At 41.9% G+C, this 21,039-nt stretch overlaps 1 protein-coding gene across 1 annotated transcript in view; it reads right to left on the bottom strand.

Annotated features, from left to right (window-relative positions):
• NEK10 (NIMA related kinase 10) overlaps positions 1–21,039 on the bottom strand; it is a 271,988-nt gene that overhangs the window by 200,842 nt on the left and 50,107 nt on the right. The window contains exons 6-14 of the mRNA XM_044678880.1: positions 20,506–20,547; positions 18,789–18,867; positions 17,111–17,178; positions 14,747–14,826; positions 13,697–13,783; positions 11,781–12,005; positions 4,971–5,110; positions 4,518–4,579; positions 1,375–1,452 (exon numbers count right to left, since the gene is read on the bottom strand). Of these exons, the coding sequence (XP_044534815.1) occupies positions 1,375–1,452; positions 4,518–4,579; positions 4,971–5,110; positions 11,781–12,005; positions 13,697–13,783; positions 14,747–14,826; positions 17,111–17,178; positions 18,789–18,867; positions 20,506–20,547 (861 nt within the window). The remainder of the gene's footprint in view (positions 1–1,374; positions 1,453–4,517; positions 4,580–4,970; positions 5,111–11,780; positions 12,006–13,696; positions 13,784–14,746; positions 14,827–17,110; positions 17,179–18,788; positions 18,868–20,505; positions 20,548–21,039) is intronic.

Raw genomic sequence — 21,039 nt, 5'->3', positions numbered from 1 at the left:
TATATTTTAAGGCTGACCACATTTCAGCATGAAATCTTTAAAAAAAATAATCATCTCTGGATTTTTATCTTGTCTCTCAGCCCCTGGTGGCCTCCCTCCAAGATGACACTTTATATTTAATACTTTGTATAGATTTGTAATTCTATTGTCTCTATTTGTCTATTGTCTAAATTTGTCTATAATAATTTGTAATTAATTCACTTCGTATTTAATCTGAATCTACTTCTACGCCATTAGAACACAAGCTCTTTGTGAGTCAGGTTTTTTCCTTTTCTTTGTACTTGTATGCCCAGGACCTAGCACGGTGCCTAGCAAACAGTAGACACTTAATAAATGTTTTCTAATTGATTGTCTAATGGCTCTTTCTCAGGCTCCTTTGCTGGCTTCTCCATCCATGTTAGCAGTCCCAAACTATGGGGGCTCCCCGAGGCCCCATCCTTGGCTTCTTACTCATCTCTCTCTACATTCTCTGTCTGGGTGACAGATTACTTGGGTTAGGCCTATAACTCTGAGCCTGCCTATTGGGCATTCCAGTCTGCGTTTCCTATAAATATCCCAAGTCTGACATGTCTAGCTGATCCCATTCTCCTTCTCCCCCAATCTTTCCCTTTTCCAAACTGCCCTCCCTTGGTACAAGGCGACGGCATCCTTCTAAGTTCCCGGCCTCGGGCTTATCCTCTGTGCCTCACTTTTCTTCAGCCCACACATTCAAGGCAGAGCTCTCAGCTGCCAATTTTGTTCTCTCTCCCTCTCCATCTCCCTTCTCCACTCTTCACAGAACCACCGACTTGGCAAAGGCACTCGCCACTCTTTGCCTGGACTACGTTGACAGCCTAACTGCTCTCCCTGTCTTAAGGTCCCCGCTCCAACCAGACCTCCACACACAGAGCTGCCAGAGACCTTCCTTACGCACAGGTCTGACCATGTCATTTCCCTGCCCGATCAACTCTGGAGGCTCCCTAATTCCAACAGGGGACCTTCTCTTGGTTCCTCTGCTTGGCTTTTGAAGTCAATATTCCCATGATGGACTCAACCTACCTCTCCAGCTTTCCCCCATTCAACAGTCCCTTCCCACACTTCCAGTTCTAGATGATTTGACCTCCTCCTCCTCTAGTCCTCACTAAAGCACTGCCTGCTCCAAGAAGCCTTTCCTGATCACCCAACTGGGAGTGCCCTCCCACCCTCCCTCCCTCCCTAAACTACCGGGTATATAACCAGAAAATATTTACTAGTGCAAACGCCCTTTCCCCAGAAGACTACAAACTCTTCAACCACAGAGTCTGTTTCATCTTTGTCTGTATTCCTAGCACAGTACCTGGCCAACAGTAGGCATAATAAGGACCTTGTTGGTTCATTCATTCATTTATTCATTACCTGCAATAAATGAGTTTTTGCTGCATTCTTCTGTTTATTTGGTAAAATTAACTTTGCTATTATATATACACCATTTTCCTGCAAGAAAAAAAAAAAGCCAAATCACATTATGAGATGGTGGCAATACTGTGATAAGAGAGAGAAATGTAATCATGTAAAATAGCAACTAAATTAGCTTATTCAATAATTCAAGGATCCAAGTTTTCTCAGGTGAAATTATTCCTTTCATCAATGCAGATGATAATTCCTCTGCATAGTCCTAAGGGGTCACCGAGACAAGACATTCCGCTCCCTGCTGGGAATTTGGTGAATGAACTCCTCCCGCGTTAGGTGATGGTAGACCAGGGAAGGAGTGTGATGATTCAAATGCCCCCTAACTTCCTTCTACCCAATCTTTGCATGTTAAGTTAATACCAACTTAAAAATCAGAGGAGGGGCAGCTGGGTAGCTCAGTGGATTGAGAGCCAGGCCTAGAGACGGGAGGTCCTGGGTTCAAATCTGGCCTCAGACACTTCCCAGCTGGGTGACCCTGGGCAAGTCACTTGAGCCCCCATTGCCTACCCTTACCACTCTTCTGCCTTGGAGCCAATACACAGTAATGACTCCAAGACGAAAGGTGAGGGGTTAAAAAAAAAATCAGAAGAATTTAGTAAATCAGTTTCAAATAAAGAGCATGGGAAACTACAGAGCTAAAAACAATGCTCTAGCACCTCTACCAAATATAACTGCCAACATTATTAAAGAACTATAAGCAATTAGTATTGAAAGAACCCTGTTAACCTCAAACATTTTTGTGATCATAAATATCATATCCCTGTTTAAAAAGTATTTTAAAATGGATTCTAACATGTATGCAGACTTTGAGGTTTGGGGAGAAAATTTTTAGGCCTCCATTGAATGGGATTCAGATTTTTCACATATATTTATATATTTACATCTATATTTGTATATTATATATTTGTTATACTATATGTTTTACATATATGTAGATATGTACAAATGATCTATACAAAGAGAACCATATTTCTATATTGTATGTTTTATGCACCTCATATACATTTATAATATTACTTATTTATATATATTGTGTTTTACTTGTATATATTATATAGATATATTTAATATGTAAAATGAAAATTAATTGAGGTATTTTTAAAAACTGATTTTATTATAAAGAAAATAATTAGTGCATAGCTTTATTTGTTTTTTAAAAACCCTTACCTGCTGTCTTAGAATCAATACTGTGTATCAGTTCCAAGGCAGACAAGCAGTAAGGGCTAAGCAATGGGGGTTCAATGACTTAATCAGGGTCACCCAACTAGTAAGTAAGTGTCTGAGGTCACATTTGAACCCAGGACTTCCAGCCTCCAGGTCTGGCTCTCCATCCACTGAGTCACCTAGCTGCCCAAGTCTTAAAAAAAAAAAAAGTTCATTGCTAGCTTTATCCTTAGTTGCTTAATGAACCTGACATGAATAACAGAGTAATTGTGGTTGCTAGTTAGAAGGCTCAGCCTGTCTCATTGGTCCTTTTCTTCTAGCTCCCCGGCTAGTTTGCAGAACCATCAGGAGGCACTGTGAGGCACCCCCTCCCCAAAGCACCAAGCAGAACCTTTGTTCCATGCATCCCAACATGGGGAATCAGGCTTCTGCAGGGTTAGGGTTAGTAGAGCCCTCCTAGGAAGCCATATGACAGCAGATGGCCAGCAGGTGGCAGCAAAGGGCAGCAGAGAAGAGCCCTCCCATTGGCTCCTCAGAGGAAATCAGTTTCATGAAACATAAAAGGTGTGAATTGCCCCTCCTGTCAGTGTCCTGGGGCCAGATGCTTTCTTGGCACAGGCACCTGGATAGAAGTTTGTGTTTCCCGCTTGTGTCCCCTCTCATACTGGTGACAATTTGTGAGAGATTATATATAACTCCATGTCTATGGGGAAACCTTTCTTGTCGCTTCTTTGGCTACTATTCAGTTGCTTCAGTCACTGGGTTTTTTTGGGCAAAAATACCAGAATGGTTTGCCATTTCCTTCTCTGATTCATTTTATAGATGAGGAAACTGAGGCAAACAGAGCTAAGTGTCTTGACTTGCCCAAGGCCACACAGCAAAGAGTCTGAGGCCAGATTTGAATTTGGAAAGATTCATCTTCCTGATTCCAGGCCCTGCATTCTATCAACTACACCACCTAGCTGCCCTTTATCTGGCTAAGCTACATCATTAAATGTCTTTTGTTTTTAACTAACGCATCCTGGAGTTGATCTGATTTAAAAAAAAAAAAAAAAGACATGATTGGGGGCTCATGAACTATGGTTCGGGATAAATTTTTTTGCACCTGGTATAGTGTTCTGGGCAAGCAACATTCGCAGGATAAGAGTGGGAAGTGGTGCTCCATATTCAAATATTTGTCCCAGAGCAGCACAAACTTTTCAATGCCAATGAAATGTAAGTTCCTCAGTTCGAATCTGGTTTTCACTTTGTATGGCATCCCTGGTGATCTGCTTTCTTTGCCAAATCATTGCACATTTTGCATTTTCATCTACTTTGTTGATTAAAGAACATTCTCTAAAAGAATTTCCATCAATAGTTGGTGAATTCATGCAATGAAATTATTTTTTTTCATCTCCAAAAGTCAACCAGCTCCAATTTTAGCTGGGGACTTAATATGTCAATTGTTAAAAGTGGATTCTACAACCGACACATTAAGTCGTAGTTAGACTCAGTCTACTTTACACTGTTTACCAAATGAGTAAAATATTGTTACCACCAATATTATTGCATTCTGCAAAATGCAACAGTAATTAACCTTCCAGCCTTACTTTCTAAACAACTCTTGCAAGTGCAAAATTGTAACTATTTAAAATAGCCTGAAAAAAAAATCTAAGGAAAATGAAATGAGCTATTTTGTAATACTGATCCAAAATAGTATGAAGGTAAGAAAGATTCAGCAAATAAAACAATGTTTGCTCTCTTCTTTGGTATCTGCCAAGTCTGTATTTTCCTAAATAAATCCATCAGAGGCCACCGGGTGCCGTGGAATGTGTATGGTGATGAATATGAAAATGACTGTATAAAAATCAGCAATACATCCTTGAATCTGTGGAATGTGTGAAAATCAGCCTCGAATCTTACATGACTTAGAAAAGACGCCCTACCTGGACAACCTGGTGGGCATTTGTGTCATTGAGCACCAATTCGGTAAGAGCAGCACAGCAGGCTGTAATTAAAAACACCAAAAAGAGACTGTGAATAAGCAAAGGGTGTAAAAACTGCCTTAGAACTTTCACAAACACTGTTCATATCAATGACTCAGATTTTATTACCAACAGCCAAACGACTCCTCTCCAAATTAATTTTGCCCCAACCCTAAAGTTCAGATTGGAAATTATGCTGCCTTTAAGACACCAGTCAAGCACCACCTTTCCCGACCCCCTCCGGTGCTGGTGGCCTCTTTCCCAAACTACCTTACATTTATGATCACTCTGCATTTATTGGTATTCATTCCCATTATGTTTATTCTGTACGTTCTTATGCATGGCCTTGTGAGCTCCCCCATTAGAGTGCCAACTCCTCACCAGGAGTAATTGCTTAATTGACTGCATTAGTACCTGACTGAAGAGAGAAGGTATTTTCTTGTATTTCTTGAGGGCTTAAATCTTCAGACAAACGAAGCTGTTGGATTCTCCCTGCTGCATTTGCACTAGACAAGCTTCCGATGGAAGAACGATCCGAAACTAAATTTCTATCTCTGAAAAATACAATGCAAATATGAGCAGGTGAGCAGGATTGGAACTCTCCACCTCTGCTGATCACATCTTCGTCCTGGTCAGCTTCAATCAGCAGGCCCTCGATGCAGAACTTTCCCGATCTCTCAGCTGACAGCCTCACCTTTGACTCCAAGGGGAAGACTGTAGTCGTCTGGGACAACTGTGGCCACTTTTTATGACTCTGTCCCTTTTCTCTCATCTTCCATCTTAAAGGAAGAAACGTTTTCCTCCTCCAACTCTAAGTTATCCATCCCTTCCACCCTTCTGGAAATTTTTTTCCCGTTATCTCCTCCTTTCCAGTCTCTCCCATTCCTTTGGTACCATTCCCATGCTTTCAAGTGGGAATCGGTCTCTCCTACATTGAAGGGGGGAAAAACAAACCCTTCCTTTGTCCCCTTTACTAACTAGGCTTCTATCTTCTATCAAACTTCTCAAATAATGCTCCTTCCTCTGTTTCCTCCTTAATTCTCTGTTACTTGGTTTCCACCTCATTCTTCTAATACAACTGCACAAATGGAGGCCAGTGACTACCAAACTGAGAATGATGTGTTCTAGGTGCATATTCTTGTTGGCCCCTTTATAATAACACTGTCCCCCCTCCTCCTCCTTCCCAAAGTGTCTCCTCCCTTGGCTTTTAGAGCTGCATTTTTTCCCACATCTGACTTCTCTATGTCCTTCTACTCATGACACCTTCTACCACATTTCCCAAGATTCAGTTCTTGGCCCCCATTCAGTTTCTTCCACATACTTTACCCCAATTAAATTATCCTTCCTTGAGGCATTACCATATTACCACTACAATGATGAGTCTCAAATCTCTGGATTCCACCATTCGCCCAAGTTAATCTCCTATTTCCACCGGCCAACAGGACATTTCCACTCGGAGGTCACCGTATCAACCCCAAACAAACTCATCATCTTCCCCTCACGACTATACTTTATACTTAGTATAAAGTTATCAATATTATCTGAACTGCCAAAGCTGATGCTCTTTTTCATTTTTCTTTATGAAGTTGCCTGCTTTCTTTGACACTGTGGATGCATCTTTTTCTCTTGGAAACTCTCGTCTTGAAGTTTTCATGGCACTGCTCTCTCCTGGTTCTCCTCCTACCTGTCTGAATGCTTCTTCTCGAGCTCCCCTGCTGGATCTTCACCTATGTCATGCCCCTCAGCTGAGGGTATTCCTTAAGGCTCTCCCCCGCCCCCAAGCCCCCTGCTCTTCTCCATCTTCACTCTCATAAGCTCCCAAGGGGCTAATGATCATCTTTATTTGATAACTCACAGATATAGCTATCTGGCCCCAATGTTTCCCCTGAGCTTTAATCTTACATCACCAGTGGCCTATTGGCAATTACATTTGTAGCTGAAGGAAGAGAGAAGGTATTTTCTTGTATTTCTTAGTTGGATATTTCAGACTGGGTGTCCTCAAGGTATCTCAAATACAACAGATCCATGACAGAACTCATCATCTTTAAGTGCATAATTTACAAATTTGTAGTCAACGGTATCAGGTCCCCTGAGTGAAATTTACCTTAAAAATAGAGGACGTCTTTAAGAATACATTTAGAAGAATGGAGTAGAGGAAAGGGGCTGTTTTGAATTAAACTCAACACTATAGACAAAAAAAAGAATCAAGATGAGTCTTCAAAGCAGTCATTGAACAGGATGCCATTTTGAATTAAAATTTTATTAATAAAATCAGAATTCCCCAGCAGCTACCCCGGAAGGCAGCACACATTCCATCTAGTGAAAAGGACATGTTTAAACGGAAAATTAAAAAGAAAAAAAAACAATGAAGAGACTATATTTTATGGCTAATTACTGAAAAGAGAATTTAAACGGGCACCAGTTAATGTCATAGGGCAGAATGAAGGTCTAAACAAAATATAATACAATAACATAAGCAAACAAGAATCAGCAAAAAGCTGTTAAGTTTGCATTCCTTTTTCATGAGCTGAGAAACATGATTAGCCAAAAAACTCTTCACAGCAGATCTAAATTCTGACTGTGTATTTTAGAATCCTCTTTAGAGAAAATGAACTATTTTATACTATCTAATTTCTTAATATACCCAGAGAGAATAGAGTCTGAGCAGTATTGATTTAACAACGTCCAGTCATCTTAGTATCGATGAGTTCCCAACCTAAATTAGTATGAGTTTTATGGGTTGTGAATCACAACCAGAAAGGTTTTCAAGAAGAAATATCTCTAGTTGATTGTGAATTATTACCCCATGGGCCCACAATATGCTTTATAATAATATTAGCTAATACTGCTTCCCTGAAGGTGATGGTGGAAATGTTTTTATTAAATGCTTGTTGAATTGAGTTACTGAATACTCTAATCTATCTAATATGCAAAGTATAGATGCCATATTGTACTATATGTCAAGTGAATTTCAATTTGTCTCTCATAAGAAATTATTCTTTCCCACTATCATAGTTTATAGGATTATTGAATTCCTTTGATAAAATACCTACTACAGGCATTTATAATTTTTAAAAGAGAAAATTATAATGGAAAAATGATGAAAGATCTTCCCTTTGCAGGGAATGTATTTACAGTTTATAATGCATCTCAGGTTCTTTTAACTCTACCAATATATGATCAGAGAAGTAATCTCATGGACCAAGATGCATTACATAATAAATATTAACACTTTATTAAATGTTGTCAAACTAGATACTCAGAACTTATAATATAAAATAGAGAGAAATTAAGATGATTCCTCAAACTAAAAAAGAACCTTAACAGGTTATAGAAATAGTATTTTTTTTAATATGGTGGAATATCATGAAATTGTCATTCTTCTTAATCACCATCCCATAGATCAAATCACTTTCACCAGAGTACCAAGCCATCATTGAAAGAATAGCTACATGGCCTAAGGCTATGTTGGTGAACCTATGGCACATGTGCTGGAGAGAACTGCTCCATTCCCCTCCTCCACCATGCCCGAGGACATATTTCACTTCACTGGCCTCTCTGCCCAGCAGCTCAATGGAAGCACTTCCTCCCTCCCCTGCCTGGAGTAAGGGGGAGGTTCACATGTAGCATGAGGGTTGTAGTTTGGACACTTGGTCTCTAAAAGGTTCACCATCACTGGCCTATGCTATGTACCCTTTAAGGAAGTTATAATTTGTTTCTCTTAAAATTGAGATTATAAAATCTTATTCCTAATAGAAGATATCAGTTGAGAGATGTTTCTGAAATTCTACAAATAGGGTCACAATGATCAGCAAGGTAAACCACAGAATCACAAAATTGGAAAGTTGTGAGTTGGTCCAACCCACACTAGAAAAAAAAGATCCTGACTACAGGATACCTAAAGAGTGAAGAGGTCATCCAACTTTTGCATAAAGATCTCCAATGTGGGAAAATGAAGGCAGACCACTCCATCTAGGAATAGCTCTTCTTGTTACTAAGGTTTTCTTTCTGACATCAAGCCTATACTTGACTCTCTGCACTGTCAATCATTGAACCTGCTTCTGCATAGCAGGTACAAAAATAGTAAGTCTAATCTCTCATCCATAGGATGACCCTTCAAATATTTGAATGGAGCTATCATGTCTCTCCTCATTCTTATTCCAAGTATTTTTATGAATAAATATTCCCATTTCCTTCAACCAATCCTGACAGATAAAGAACTCAAGGTCCTTCACCATTCTCAGCTATTGTCCTCTGAATATTTTGCAGCTTACCAACAACCTTCCCAAACTGGAGTACCCAGAACTGATCATAAGACTTCAGATGTAGTCTGACCAAAGCAAACAACAAAAGGATGATCATCATCAACTTGTTCATGGAAGCTAGGCTTCTTTCAGTGCATTCCAAAAGTGGAGTCATTTTTCTGGCAGCCAAATCAAACTGTTGACTTACACTGAGTGTGCCGTGCAATAAAATTCCCTAATCATTTTGAAACCTCTTTCTGTCCAAGTATGCCTTACCTGCTTTCTATTAAGAGTGCTGATTTCTTGAATCCAAATATGTTACTAAACTTCATACTATTAAATAAGCCAAGTGTTTTAGTCTGTCAAGAAATTTTTTAATCCTGACCATCTTCCTGTGTGTTAGCTCCCAATTTTCTGTCAACTGCAAATTTGACAAGCATACTTTGAAAGACTTTAAAATTCTTTTTAAAAATATTTTATTTTTCTCAAATTATATGTAAAAAGTTTTTAATTTTTTTTCTAAACCCTTACCTTCCATTTTAGAATCAATACTATATATTGGTTCCAAGGTATAAGAAAGGTAAGGGCTATGGGGGTTAAGTGACTCACCCAGGATCACACAGCTAAGAAGTGTCTGAGGCTAGATTTGAACCTAGGATCTCTAGACCTGGCTCTCAAACCACCAAGCCACCTAGCTGCCCCTCTTTCTTTGAGTTCCAAATTGCATTTCAAATTCTCTCTCTCCCACCCTTCCCCTCTACTAAGATGATAAGCAATTTGATATAAACTTTATGTTTGTGATTTAAATGTGCAATCATGTAAAACACTTATCCATATTAGTCTTTTTGTAGGAGGAAGAGGATGATGAAGAAGAAAAGGTGGGGGGGGGGGGGAGAAGAGGACAAATGGGATGTTCTGGTCTCCATTCAGATTCCATCAGTTCTTTCTCTAGAGGTGGATGACATTTTTCATCATGAAAGACTCTAGAATTGTAGTCAATGAAAAGAGCCCAGAAGATAGAAGATGAAACCTACCACCTGCCTGATGGAGAAGTGATGCACTTGAAATACAGAATGAGACAGACTTTTCTGGCTGTGGCCAATACGGGAATTCATTCTGCTGGGCTACACACATTTGCTTTCAGGGTGCGGGTTTTTAAAATTATTCAGTGGGGGCAGAAATGGGAGGGAGTAATAATACATGTTTGAATAAATAAATTAGTACATCACTACATACACACAGGCAAACAGTTCTCTTTTCCCGAGTCACTGACACAATTTTAAGCAGCCCAGGGCCAAGCTCAGACCCCACCGTATACCTCCAACCAGCTGACAATGAACAATCAATGAGTACTTTTGGAGCCTTTCAAATCCAACAACTTGTACTATAATCTTGCCTATCCCTCTCCATGTTATCCACTAGAATAGCATAAAAGACTTTAAGTTTTGTCAAAATCCTGGTATTTCCTTTCTGTACCAATATCTGAAGTATCTGAGACAGGATTTGAATTTTTCCTGACTCCTAAGTCCAGGGCTGTAGACCCTGCTCTTTCATCTCTAGGCATTCCTCTGGGCTTTCTCTAACACATTTTTTATAACCATTGTGGCACAGCCCATTCTTCTTCTTCTTCTTTTGGAAACCCTCACCTTCGGTCTTGGAATCAGCACTGCGTATTGGTTCCCAGGAAGAAGAGAGGTAAGAGCTAGGCAAAGCGGGTCAAGTGACTTGCCCAGGGTCACATAGCTAGGAAGTGTCCAAGGACAGATTTGAAGCCAGGAACTCCCATCTCAAGTCTGGCTTGATTCACTGAGCTACCCAGCTGCCTCCAGCACAGCCTATTGTTCTTTTTTTTTTTTTTTTAAACCCTTAACTTCTGTGTATTGGCTCCTAGGTGGAAGAGTGGTAAGGGTGGGCAGTGGGGGTCAAGTGACTTGCCCAGGGTCACACAGCTTGGAAGTGTCAGAGGCCGGATTTGAACCTAGGACCTCCCATCTCCAGGTCTGACTCTCAATCCACTGAGCTACCCAGCTGCCCCCTGCACAGCCTATTCTTACAGAAGCCTTCTTAGCTCTGTAATCACAGATTCCTTTCACCAAGCATCTTTTTTTAGTAAGCCACCCTTGAATTTTCCCAATCTAAAAATCCTACAAATGACTAATAGATTTCTCCTGTACTCTCTGACTGCAAACCATCATACTCCACAGTCCCTGAAAAAGGTGGCCCAAAGGGCAATAGAGATGTATAATGGCCCCAGGTAAGCTGCAACGTATCTCTATATGAAATCGGTTTGGCCTAAGATGTAAAATAAAGTAAAGGCTCTCAGGCAGGAAAGAAGTTGGGCCCCCCAAGGTCAGATGACCTGAGCAGATAAACCCAAGAGGATGAAAAAGCTCCCAGAGCACAGGCTGGGCGTCTAACATGGAAGAGTCATGAGGGGGAGGGCATGGATCTAAGAAATGCTCAGGAGGAGAAGACGTGGCCGTTTGGTGTTTCAGTGATTCATGGACAGACGCACAGATGTCTTGGCCCCCCCACTCTGCCAATCTGTATCTGATCTCATGTGCCTTAGTAAAATGTCCTACACCTGGGCACGTCAAAGGATCTGTAACTTCATCCGTGCGGGCACTCCCTCCACTGGAGAGAGAACTCATGCTCGGGCACTTCTCACCTCGGCCCTCCCAGACCTCCCTCCACAGAGAGCAGCATCGGGATGCTTGGGCTGGCCATCCACTCTCCCTCCCTCCTCTTACATGGAGTCTTCTGTGTGTCCCTTCTTCTAGCCAAGCTCCGGCTGGCGATAAGCTACTTCTACCCTCAACGACTCCTTCCACTGCGCTCTGGAGTGCCTGAAATTTTTACTCTTTAGGGATCGTGCTAAGAAGCAAATCCTGCAGGCTGTGGGAGATGGAAGCAATTCTGAACGATGAGCTAATTAACGAATTAATCGATAACCAGGCTGGAGGAAGGAACCTGGACCTACCCTTGTAAGATATGCAGGAGCTGCTTGATGCCCCCCCACGTGCGGATCTCCACACTGGTCTCGGGGTCCTCACACACCTGGACCAGGATCCAGACAACACTCCAAAGCAGCTTGAGGTGATCAGAGTGGAGCAAGCTCAGGAGGATGGGGATGCCTTCATACACCTTCACCTGCTCCTTCACCTGGGATTCAGCGCACAGCAGCCGCAGCAACTCAGCAGTTAGCCTGAAAGGGAACCAGAGCTTGGGTCATCAGGTGTTTAAAATCAAAGATATCAGGGCAGCTGGGTGGCTCCATGGATGGAGAGCCAGGCCCAGAGATGGGAGGTTCTGGGTTCAAATCTGACTTCAGATACTTTCGAGCTGGGTGACCCTGGGCAAGTCACTTAACCTCCATTGCCTAACCTTTACCATTCTTCTGCCTTGGAATCAATACTCAGTATAAATTTTAAGATGGAAGATAAAGGTTTAAAAAAAGAGAGAGAGCTAATGGAAGGCAAGAAAAGGAGGAAGAGCAGTAGTTGTTAAATAGCACTTGGTTTGATTGATAGGTAGAGGATATTATTATCAGTTTTATAGAGAAGTAAACTAAGAGAGTACTGGTCCAGGCTCATATGGCTATGAAGTATCTGAGACATGATTTGAACTCAGTTTTTCTGATTCCCAAGTCCAGGGCTTTATTTCCTGCTCTTTCATCTCTAGGCAGTCCTCTGGGCTTTCTCTAACACTCACTCTCTAGTTGTGTGACCTTGAGAATGTCTTTTACCTCTGTCGACCTCAGTTTCTTCATCTGTAAAATGGAAATAATAGCACCTCCCTCCCACAATTGTTGTGATGATCAAATGAAGTAGTATCTGTAGGACTTTGCTACCTTTCAAGCACTCATATGAATGCTAGTTATTATTATTATTAAGATTAAGTTGCTGGGATGGTGGCCCTTGTGTTGGAGAAGAGCAGCTCCAAAAAGTTCTGAAACCAAAAGAGCTTTCTTCTTCATGCTGAAGACAGACTTCTGAAGGAAGCTCAAGGAGACTTTCTCCATGCATATTTATATCCAAGGGAGGCAGACCCAGGGAGAAGAAAGAAGACAGAAAATCAATGGAAACTTCTATTTGGTTCTATATCTATATCAACGATTCTTTGTGCAGCATTGTCAGGGAATGGGGTGGGAGTGTGTATGGGGGGGGTGGGGGAGGGGGTCTGTGCAAGAGAATTTTCCAGACCATTGAAGAACTTCCTTATCTACTAGAATCTCTTAAAACCAAATCTTTAGATGGCAATATTTCTCAAATGGTTTAAACAGCTTCCCGATTTCTTCAACAAAAAATAAGTCATATAACTTAATCCTTTCTTAGTGACTCATCTGATGAAAAGAGCACTGGGTTAGATAGAAATCAAGACCAGCTACCTATGTGACCTTACCCAAGTCCTTTCACCTCAAAGTCTCAGTTTCTTCATCTGTCCAAGGAAGGGTCAAATGCTCCCCAAGATTCCTCCTAGTTCTAAATCCTCTGATTCTATGAGTTGGGATAGCCATGATGAATTAGAGTTCCGATGGACGGCTATCCACTTTGGATATGGAAGCCATGGAAAAACACGGACAAGATTCAACTAACAAGAGTGTGTCCTCCAATGGCGGAGTATGCCTTGCTCCACCAAGATACCAAAGCACCAACCACCAGCCATAGTCTATGGAACCGAGGATTGTTACAAGAAGCTCAGGAGGAATAATTATTTGGGCTCGAATAACGTCAATTCCTTTCTCTGTGCAAGTTTCATGGCACATCCATGAGAGGGTAACGAAATAGGGAGTGGTCACATCGCTTTAATTTTCCAACAAAGAAAACCCCCATGCTGTATAAAATAAGCTTCCACCATAAACATAAGATTGGCTCTTTCTTCTGCCAAGAATCCTACCTTTTAGAAAGCAAGTCATATTCATGTAATATCATCAGCAGGTTTTCTACGATGGTGAGCTCGCTTATCTTCTCCCTACATTCTGGACTACAAAGTGAAAAATCTTAAGCACGACCCAAAATCCTCAGCGATTTATCCCGTTTCCTTCACTGTCAGGACTGTGAAGGACTGAATTTGCTTGGGGTAATAAGGACTTTGCCACTCAAACTCTTAAATCCCATGACTAGCTGCATCACGATTGAGCCGTGAAGCTCCTTTCCCCCAGAGGGATGCATCCCTCATTAGGATGCATGTGGATTGAGAAGTCAGAAAACTTAACGGTTTGGGAGATGGGCTGAAGCTCCCCATATCCTCTTTTTATATTTTAAACAGATTTTTATTGGCATCTTTTGTTTTTACATCATCTAAATTTTCCTCTTTATCCCTCCCCCTCCCCACTTGCACCCAGAGCACTTTCCCTCTAAACAGATTTAAAAAAAAAAAAAAGACAAAGAGGAAAAAGGGAAAAAAAATTAGCAAAAAAATCTATAATATATACCACATTCAACACCCATGGGCCCCCACTTCTGTAAAGTAACAGACAGAAAGCCCCCTTTCTCAAAATGAATGGGAGGAAAGAATATGCACAGGAAAAAACCAAAATGACTAAGGAAAAAAATAAGGTGACTCAGGCTTGAAAATGGCCCAGTCTTTTTGAAAGCTGTTAAAAGCAGGTAAAAAAGAAGAGGAGGGAAGTAGGTTTTTAAAGAAAAGACAGTTATGGAGATTTCAGAAACACTAGAAATGAGGGGAGGCAGGAAAGAGTGTGGGCAATTCCAATAGGAGAGGAAAGTCGTCTGATGCAAGGAGCCCCTCTGGTTGAAATCAAATATACCCTTTGGCTCTGGGTTCTTCTGTGACTGCCCCAGGAGACTCTGCAAAATTAGACTAAGTAAGAAGGAAAGAAATCAGAGAGACTCTGCCCACTCTAAAGAAAAAGAAGCTGGTGCGACAGCTAAGTCTGATTTAGCATAAAATAGCAGAGTTAAAGGTATATCAGAAGAAACTTACCTTTCAGCTAAACTGGTAAGTGCAAGGAGGGCCCCCAACAGAACATTTGTGTCTCTGGCTCCTAATAGATTTACTAATGTCTGCCAAAAAATGAGATTTTTAAATGATATGTCAGAAAACACATTTCTTGATTGGCATGAATTATTTTTGCTTGCTTGTTTATTTTTTTTTTTTTACTCTGCCGCCATCTTAACCCTGCCTCTCCTGTTGTTTATTTTTTTTTTTAAACCCTACCTTCCATCTTGGAGTCAATATTGTGTATTGGCTCCAAGGCAGAAGTGTGGTCAAAATGGGGGTCAAGTGACTTGCCCAGGGTCACACAGCTGGGAAGTGTCTGAGGTCACATTTGAACCTAGGACCTCCCATCTCTAGGCCTGGCTCTCAATCCACTGAGCTACCCAGCTGCCCCCAGCTTGTTTATTTCTTAAGAACATGACCAACCAGGTTAACAGACATTCACCTAGATATTAAAAATGTCCTCATCCCTGCAGAAGGATCTGTCCTTACGACTTATTGAATAATGTGCCGGGTGACAACCAGGAGAGGGGATGAAAAGAATGTGTACGGGACCACTAGCTTGGCTGCCTGGCCCCCTGTCACATCACAAATGCCTTTCTCTGTTTTTGTCACTGATCTGCTCTCTTTGGCCAGTGAGCTCCACGGGACCTGGCAGGCTTCCCGTCACCCCCACCTTCCTCGGAGGTCCCCCAAAGGCTCCTGTCAGTGTGTTTTCTGGGCTCATTCCCCACCTGACTGGCCACGGCCTCCTCGGAAACAAGGCTTGAGAGCCCTGCAATCTCTGGGAATGTCAAGAGATGTATAGGGAACAGAGGGGTAGTGAATACCCAACTCAGTTAGCCCAAGTATTAGGGGCTTCATAGCTGGGAGATAGAAATCAATTCAGACTTCTCACAAATTCTTAAATCCTTTAGCCACATGATGAGAAGGGAGGCCTCACTGGAAGAGACCCTGATGTTGGGAAAGGCTCAAGCCAAAGGAGAAGGGAGTAGCAGAGGATGGAATGGAGGGAAAATGTCACAGAAGCAACAAACATGAGCATGGACAGCCTTGGGGAGATGGAGGAGGAGAGAAGGCTTGGCGGCTATGGCCTACACACGGGGCCATGAAGAGCTGAGCACGGCTGAAGGACCACAACCAGCAGAGGGATGAGGTAAGAGAAGCTTATAAGCAAATTGGGGGAAGGAGGGGAAGAAGACACTGATGGTTTAGTAAAGCTAGCTCTGCTTCCCTCGGCCCGGTCCATGTTCTACACCAAGCCCAGGCCAAGCTCAGACAAGCTCTTTCTCTGTAATCTGCCACCCTTAGCATAGTGCCTGGCATATATAGCAGGGGCTTAATAAATGTTTATTGCCTGGCTCACTCCTGGAGGAATCTGGAAAGGCCTCCTGTAGCAGGCAGGGTCCAAGCTGGGCTTTGAAAGAAGCTAGGTAGGGGTTCTACAAAGAAGAGACGAGGAGGAAATGCTTTCCAACAAGGAGCACAGTCTGTGCAAAGTCACCAAAATAGAAATGTCTCTGGGGAGATAGAGCAAGAGGGACGGTTTAGCTGGAAGGACAAAAGCGGGTAAGAGAGGAAGGAGGATATGAGGGCTAGAAGAGGAGGCTGGAATCAGGCATGAAAGGCTCTGGTGCCAAATAGTGGAAACCATCCCTTTAGGGAGCCGGGAGCCACTGGAGTTAGCTGAATAGGGAAATAGCATGGACAGATCTGTGTTTTAGGAACAATATTCTGGCAACTGTGAGGAGGATGGAATGGAGAGGGGAAGCATTTGGGGGAGGAAACTAATTAGGAGGCTGGTTCATAGCCCACAAGAGAAGATAAATCAAGTGGAGAGAAAAGGAGGAATTCAAGAGAGATGCAAAATTGACAAGAATGGGCAAATGACCAGATAGTGGGGGGAAGTCCTGAGTGAGTGGAAGTACGGTAGGGCCCTCAACAGAAAGAGAGAACTTTGGAAGAAGGGCACATTTTTGGGGAAAGACAATGAGTACCATCTGAGATTCGTTGAGTTGCCTACTAGCCATCCATTCTGACACGTCTAACATGTGATGTGGGACTAGAACTTAGAAGAAAGACCAGGCTGAGATGAACAGATGTGGGAGTCATCTCAGTCTCTTAGGAAAGGTCAAGTCATGAAGGGAGCTTCCAAGAGGTCGAAGGCAAGAGATTTCAAGAATGGGAGGTGAGTCGAGAAGCGAGTACAAAGTGATGGAGATCTTCAGAGCAGAACTATAGACCACTGATGCTTCTTCAGCAAGAAAGGGATGTAGGCAGTGACTAAAACCTGGGCAATTGCCATATTCTAAAAACTTAGTAGATGAATTTGTTTCATAAAGCTCTTACCTTGTGTGCCCCACTTGCGATAACCCACTCTCTCTGATCTTTGACGGCAGAAAGTTTTTGAAAGATATCTGGGCAAGAAAGAAAATCACAAAGTGGGTTTCTTACCTACCCTCATCCCTACCCACATCCCTCAGTGCTACTTAGCTCCTTGAAAACATTGCATAATAGGATGCAAGGTGAGCCATTAGCTACATGGAGGAAACATTATAAACCATGATGAACCTTCCTGGGCAGCCAAAATTTAAACTTATAAAAAGCTTAAAATGAACAGAGAGAAGGCTATCAGTGCAGGAAGGACCAGTAGTTCAGATGTGTTTCAGAATTGGTCAAGATCATCCAAATGGCCAACTAGGAATGGGAATTGGTCAAGATCATCCAAATGGCCAACTAGATCCAGGAAGAGAGAAAGAAGAAGATGGGTTCTATCAGGCAGGAAGCTTTCCTCTCTTCTCTCTTGGCCTTCCCTGTCTTCTGTCCTAAAGACTTCCCTGACCTCTTCCTTCTCTTGCTCTAGAAGAGGAGTAGGGCAGAGAATGGAGGCCATTCTCCAGGGCCTGTCCAGACACTATTTTCTAATAAGCTGAACTCTTTGCTTCCTAATAATCAGAAGGTGAAACTGTGTCGTCAGGAAGGAAAGACGCTCCCTTTCCAGGACCTGAAGGGTTCATCCAAATTTTGTGGGACTTGACAATGGATGAGTAGCCACTGTTACAGAAACTCCACTGCTTTAATCTTAGGGAAAAGAATCACCAATGGATGTGTCAAATACCCTTCAGGGCTGGGGAACATTTCAACTTCAAACAAAGCTCTCGCCTTGAAGGTAATCATGTTTAAAAATCTCCTAGAAAATATGTCCGCAACTGCTGGAATAATAGTGAAAGTCAACGGGAAAAGTGATGGAACTCATCCAGTTCATTTAGTGGAGGCCACCTGAGCTTAACAGTCAGATATCTGATTCAATAAATCTTAAAAAAAAAAAAACTGTTTTGCAAAAGTTGTGGTCATGATCTGAATGTCACTTCTCTATATCTAGTGTGTACTGAGATTGAAGTGAGGGAAGAGGGATGATATCCTACTCCTGTGATTTCACCAGGGTAGGAGAACTCTTGGCCCAGCAACTCCTTCCACGAACCAGTCTATATCTTTCAGACTTAAAGAGGGAGGCATCAAAGTTAAGTAACTTGACTATGTTCACACGGCCAGTTATGTGTCAAAGGCAGGACCTGAACTCAGGTCTTCTTGACTACAAGGTCAGCCCCTGAGCCACTATAACAATTCTTGGTATTCTAGCTTAAGTTAATTGTATGGGACTCAACAAAGCCATATTTTTTGTGCATCTTAAATACTAAAATAAGCCTTCTTTTTTCCCTATCACAAAGAATCAGACACATATTAATTACAAGGAACAGAAAATCCAATCCAATTCAACAAAAATTTATTGAGCACCTACTGTGTGCAAGGCACTGTTGCTAGTTACTATAGATGCAAAAGTTGAAAAAAAAAGCAGCCCTTGCCCTCAAGGAGCTTACATTCTACTAGGGGATGAAGCATGGATACAAATAAGTAAAAACAGGATCCAGAGCAAGCGCTGACACACACCTGATGGAGATGAGGAGAGACGGCCCCTAACTTGCTAACGTGCCAGGGCTAGAGAGAAGCTCCACACCACAATACTTACATGTCATGTTGACTAACTTGTCAACACTATGCTGTTCTTCACCATAGCCAAGATACCCGTCTGCTACAATCTCCATGTACTGCAAAAAAGACCAGACACAAAAAGAAATGTAAGAGAAACTCCTGAAAAAGGGAGCTGAGATCCAAGATGGCGCACTTTTCAGCATGGACTGTAGATGGCAACCCATCATTGGAAAAGAGCTCCTATGGCTCCTCAGCAGAGCCTGAAATACAAGTGGGGAAAAAAAAAATTTTCTCCCAGGTTTGGCGCCCTCTGCTAAGCTAAACTTCACAAAATGTTTAGTATGTTTTCTCATTTTACAGATGAGGAAACTGAGACCCACAGAGGTCTCCCTTGAGAGAATTCTCTCGTCAAAGTTCACAGGTCCTAAGTGGCAGAGGTTGGATTTTAACTCAGGAGCCCCGACTCCAAGTCCAGAGCTTTTTAGCCATCATCTCTCTCCCCTCTATGTAATGTGCTAAAATTCATAGTATGGTGTGGAGCCTCCAAATTTAGGCAGGATCTCATTACATCAGTGTCCGACATGAAACGAAAACAGGTTTGTGATGTGCCTGACAGTAAGAGCAGGTGAGAGAGGTATTATGACAGCTGATAACAAGTGGGTTGTTTATGCTCTCAAAATTCCCATATTGACTAGTTGTTAATAAAACAGAGCACACATCCGACATCAGGAAGATGTGAGTTCAAATCCTGCCCAGACACTCGTATGAGCTCTAAGACTCTGGGCAAATAAACTCCATGAAGCTGTTTCTTCATCTGTAAAATGGGACTGTGCCAGGGCATTGTGAGGATCAACTGAGATAATTGACTGGCCATACCACTCCCTAGTGCCAAACATTAACTACATGCATGCCATGGAATCAATTTTCAGACACAGAAAACTGCAATTTTGGTGTTTGCTTAATTGAATATTCTGGATAGCTGAGATGGTTAGTAAAATAATTTCTAACAAGGTCTACTTAATACACAAAGTCTCTCCAGAATATAACTTATTCTCTCCTGGATGATTCAGAAGACACTCAGTTTCTTCCGGGCCACCAGGAAGAACTGGACAATACACTTGGTGTGGGAGGTTTAGGAGACTAAGCTACCATGGTATGGACAGGGACTCCCAGGCCAGGGAGTTTTATTTGTTTACTATTTTGTTTTTAACCAATGCAAGACACAGGACCCAGCCAAAAGCATTTACTTTTTTGTCCCTCCCTCGATAAACATACCAGTAATAAGCTACGAGCTGCATTATTCCATACTTTGTTGTCGTTCGATTCCCATTACGAGCACGTTCATTATTCTTGCTTAAATGCTGGGCCACCCTCGTGCACTTGGGTTTGGGTTTTGTTTCTTTAATTTTCCTCAGATTCCATTTGTGTTCAGGAAATAAAGGGGAACGAACTAGGCTCCTTCGTATTTCTTCCCTTGACTAAACTAAATTATCCATGACCTTTTATACCCTTTTCTAACTTCAATGGGCAGGCTCTTTTCAATCCAATTAACCAGAACAAAAAGTCCTGGGTGTTGGCCTCCAAGAGAAGGGCCTGTTGGCTTTATTTTTCTGCATGACTGTGAGCCACACCTGCTTCCCCATGGGCAGCCAAGGGAACGAATCCACCCTGCTCTCCAGGACTTATCACCAGGACCACCTGCCCCAAGGTGAGCACCAAACTACAAAGCAAGAACAATAGGAAAGGTCTCTTACCTGGGCTAGGTTTTCAATCCCACCCAAGTTATGGAGTATCTCCTAATAAAAGTAAAAATAACATTAACTTTCATGAGGAATAGAAATCGGTTTTTAAAGGTCACCCAGGGAAAGGGAAGTTACAATTTTCACACTGCATCGTGGTGTGTTTTGTACATTACAGTATGAATCTGCAAAAACCCAAATGGGCATGATCGGCCGCATAGGAAAGAGAAGCCATTAAGAGAGGGCGTTTTATGATGAGGGGAAGAGAATACATCTTCCTCCCCAAAGTAGAGTTTTGCTTACTCAATTTGATCAGAATAGCAATATTACTTTAAAACTAAGTCTTTTAAAACTCTAAGGAGAAAAAAAAAGAAAAACAAACTCTAAGGAGAAAGAAGGTCAGTTTCCTGCTATTTCATACAAAGAGTCACATAACATACATTATCTTAAAGCTTAGCATTTTCCTTGCTATTTTAAAATTGGCCAAAGCATTGTGGCACTGAGGAATGTAAGGAACAGTAAGTGCATTATTTGAAAGAGAAAAAGAAG

Source organism: Gracilinanus agilis, chromosome 5, assembly GCF_016433145.1.
Source record: "Gracilinanus agilis isolate LMUSP501 chromosome 5, AgileGrace, whole genome shotgun sequence".
In the NCBI taxonomy this organism is placed as follows: Eukaryota; Metazoa; Chordata; class Mammalia; order Didelphimorphia; family Didelphidae; genus Gracilinanus; species Gracilinanus agilis.
Note: the sequence above shows the minus strand (reverse complement) of the source record. Positions and strands in the feature narration are given on the sequence as shown.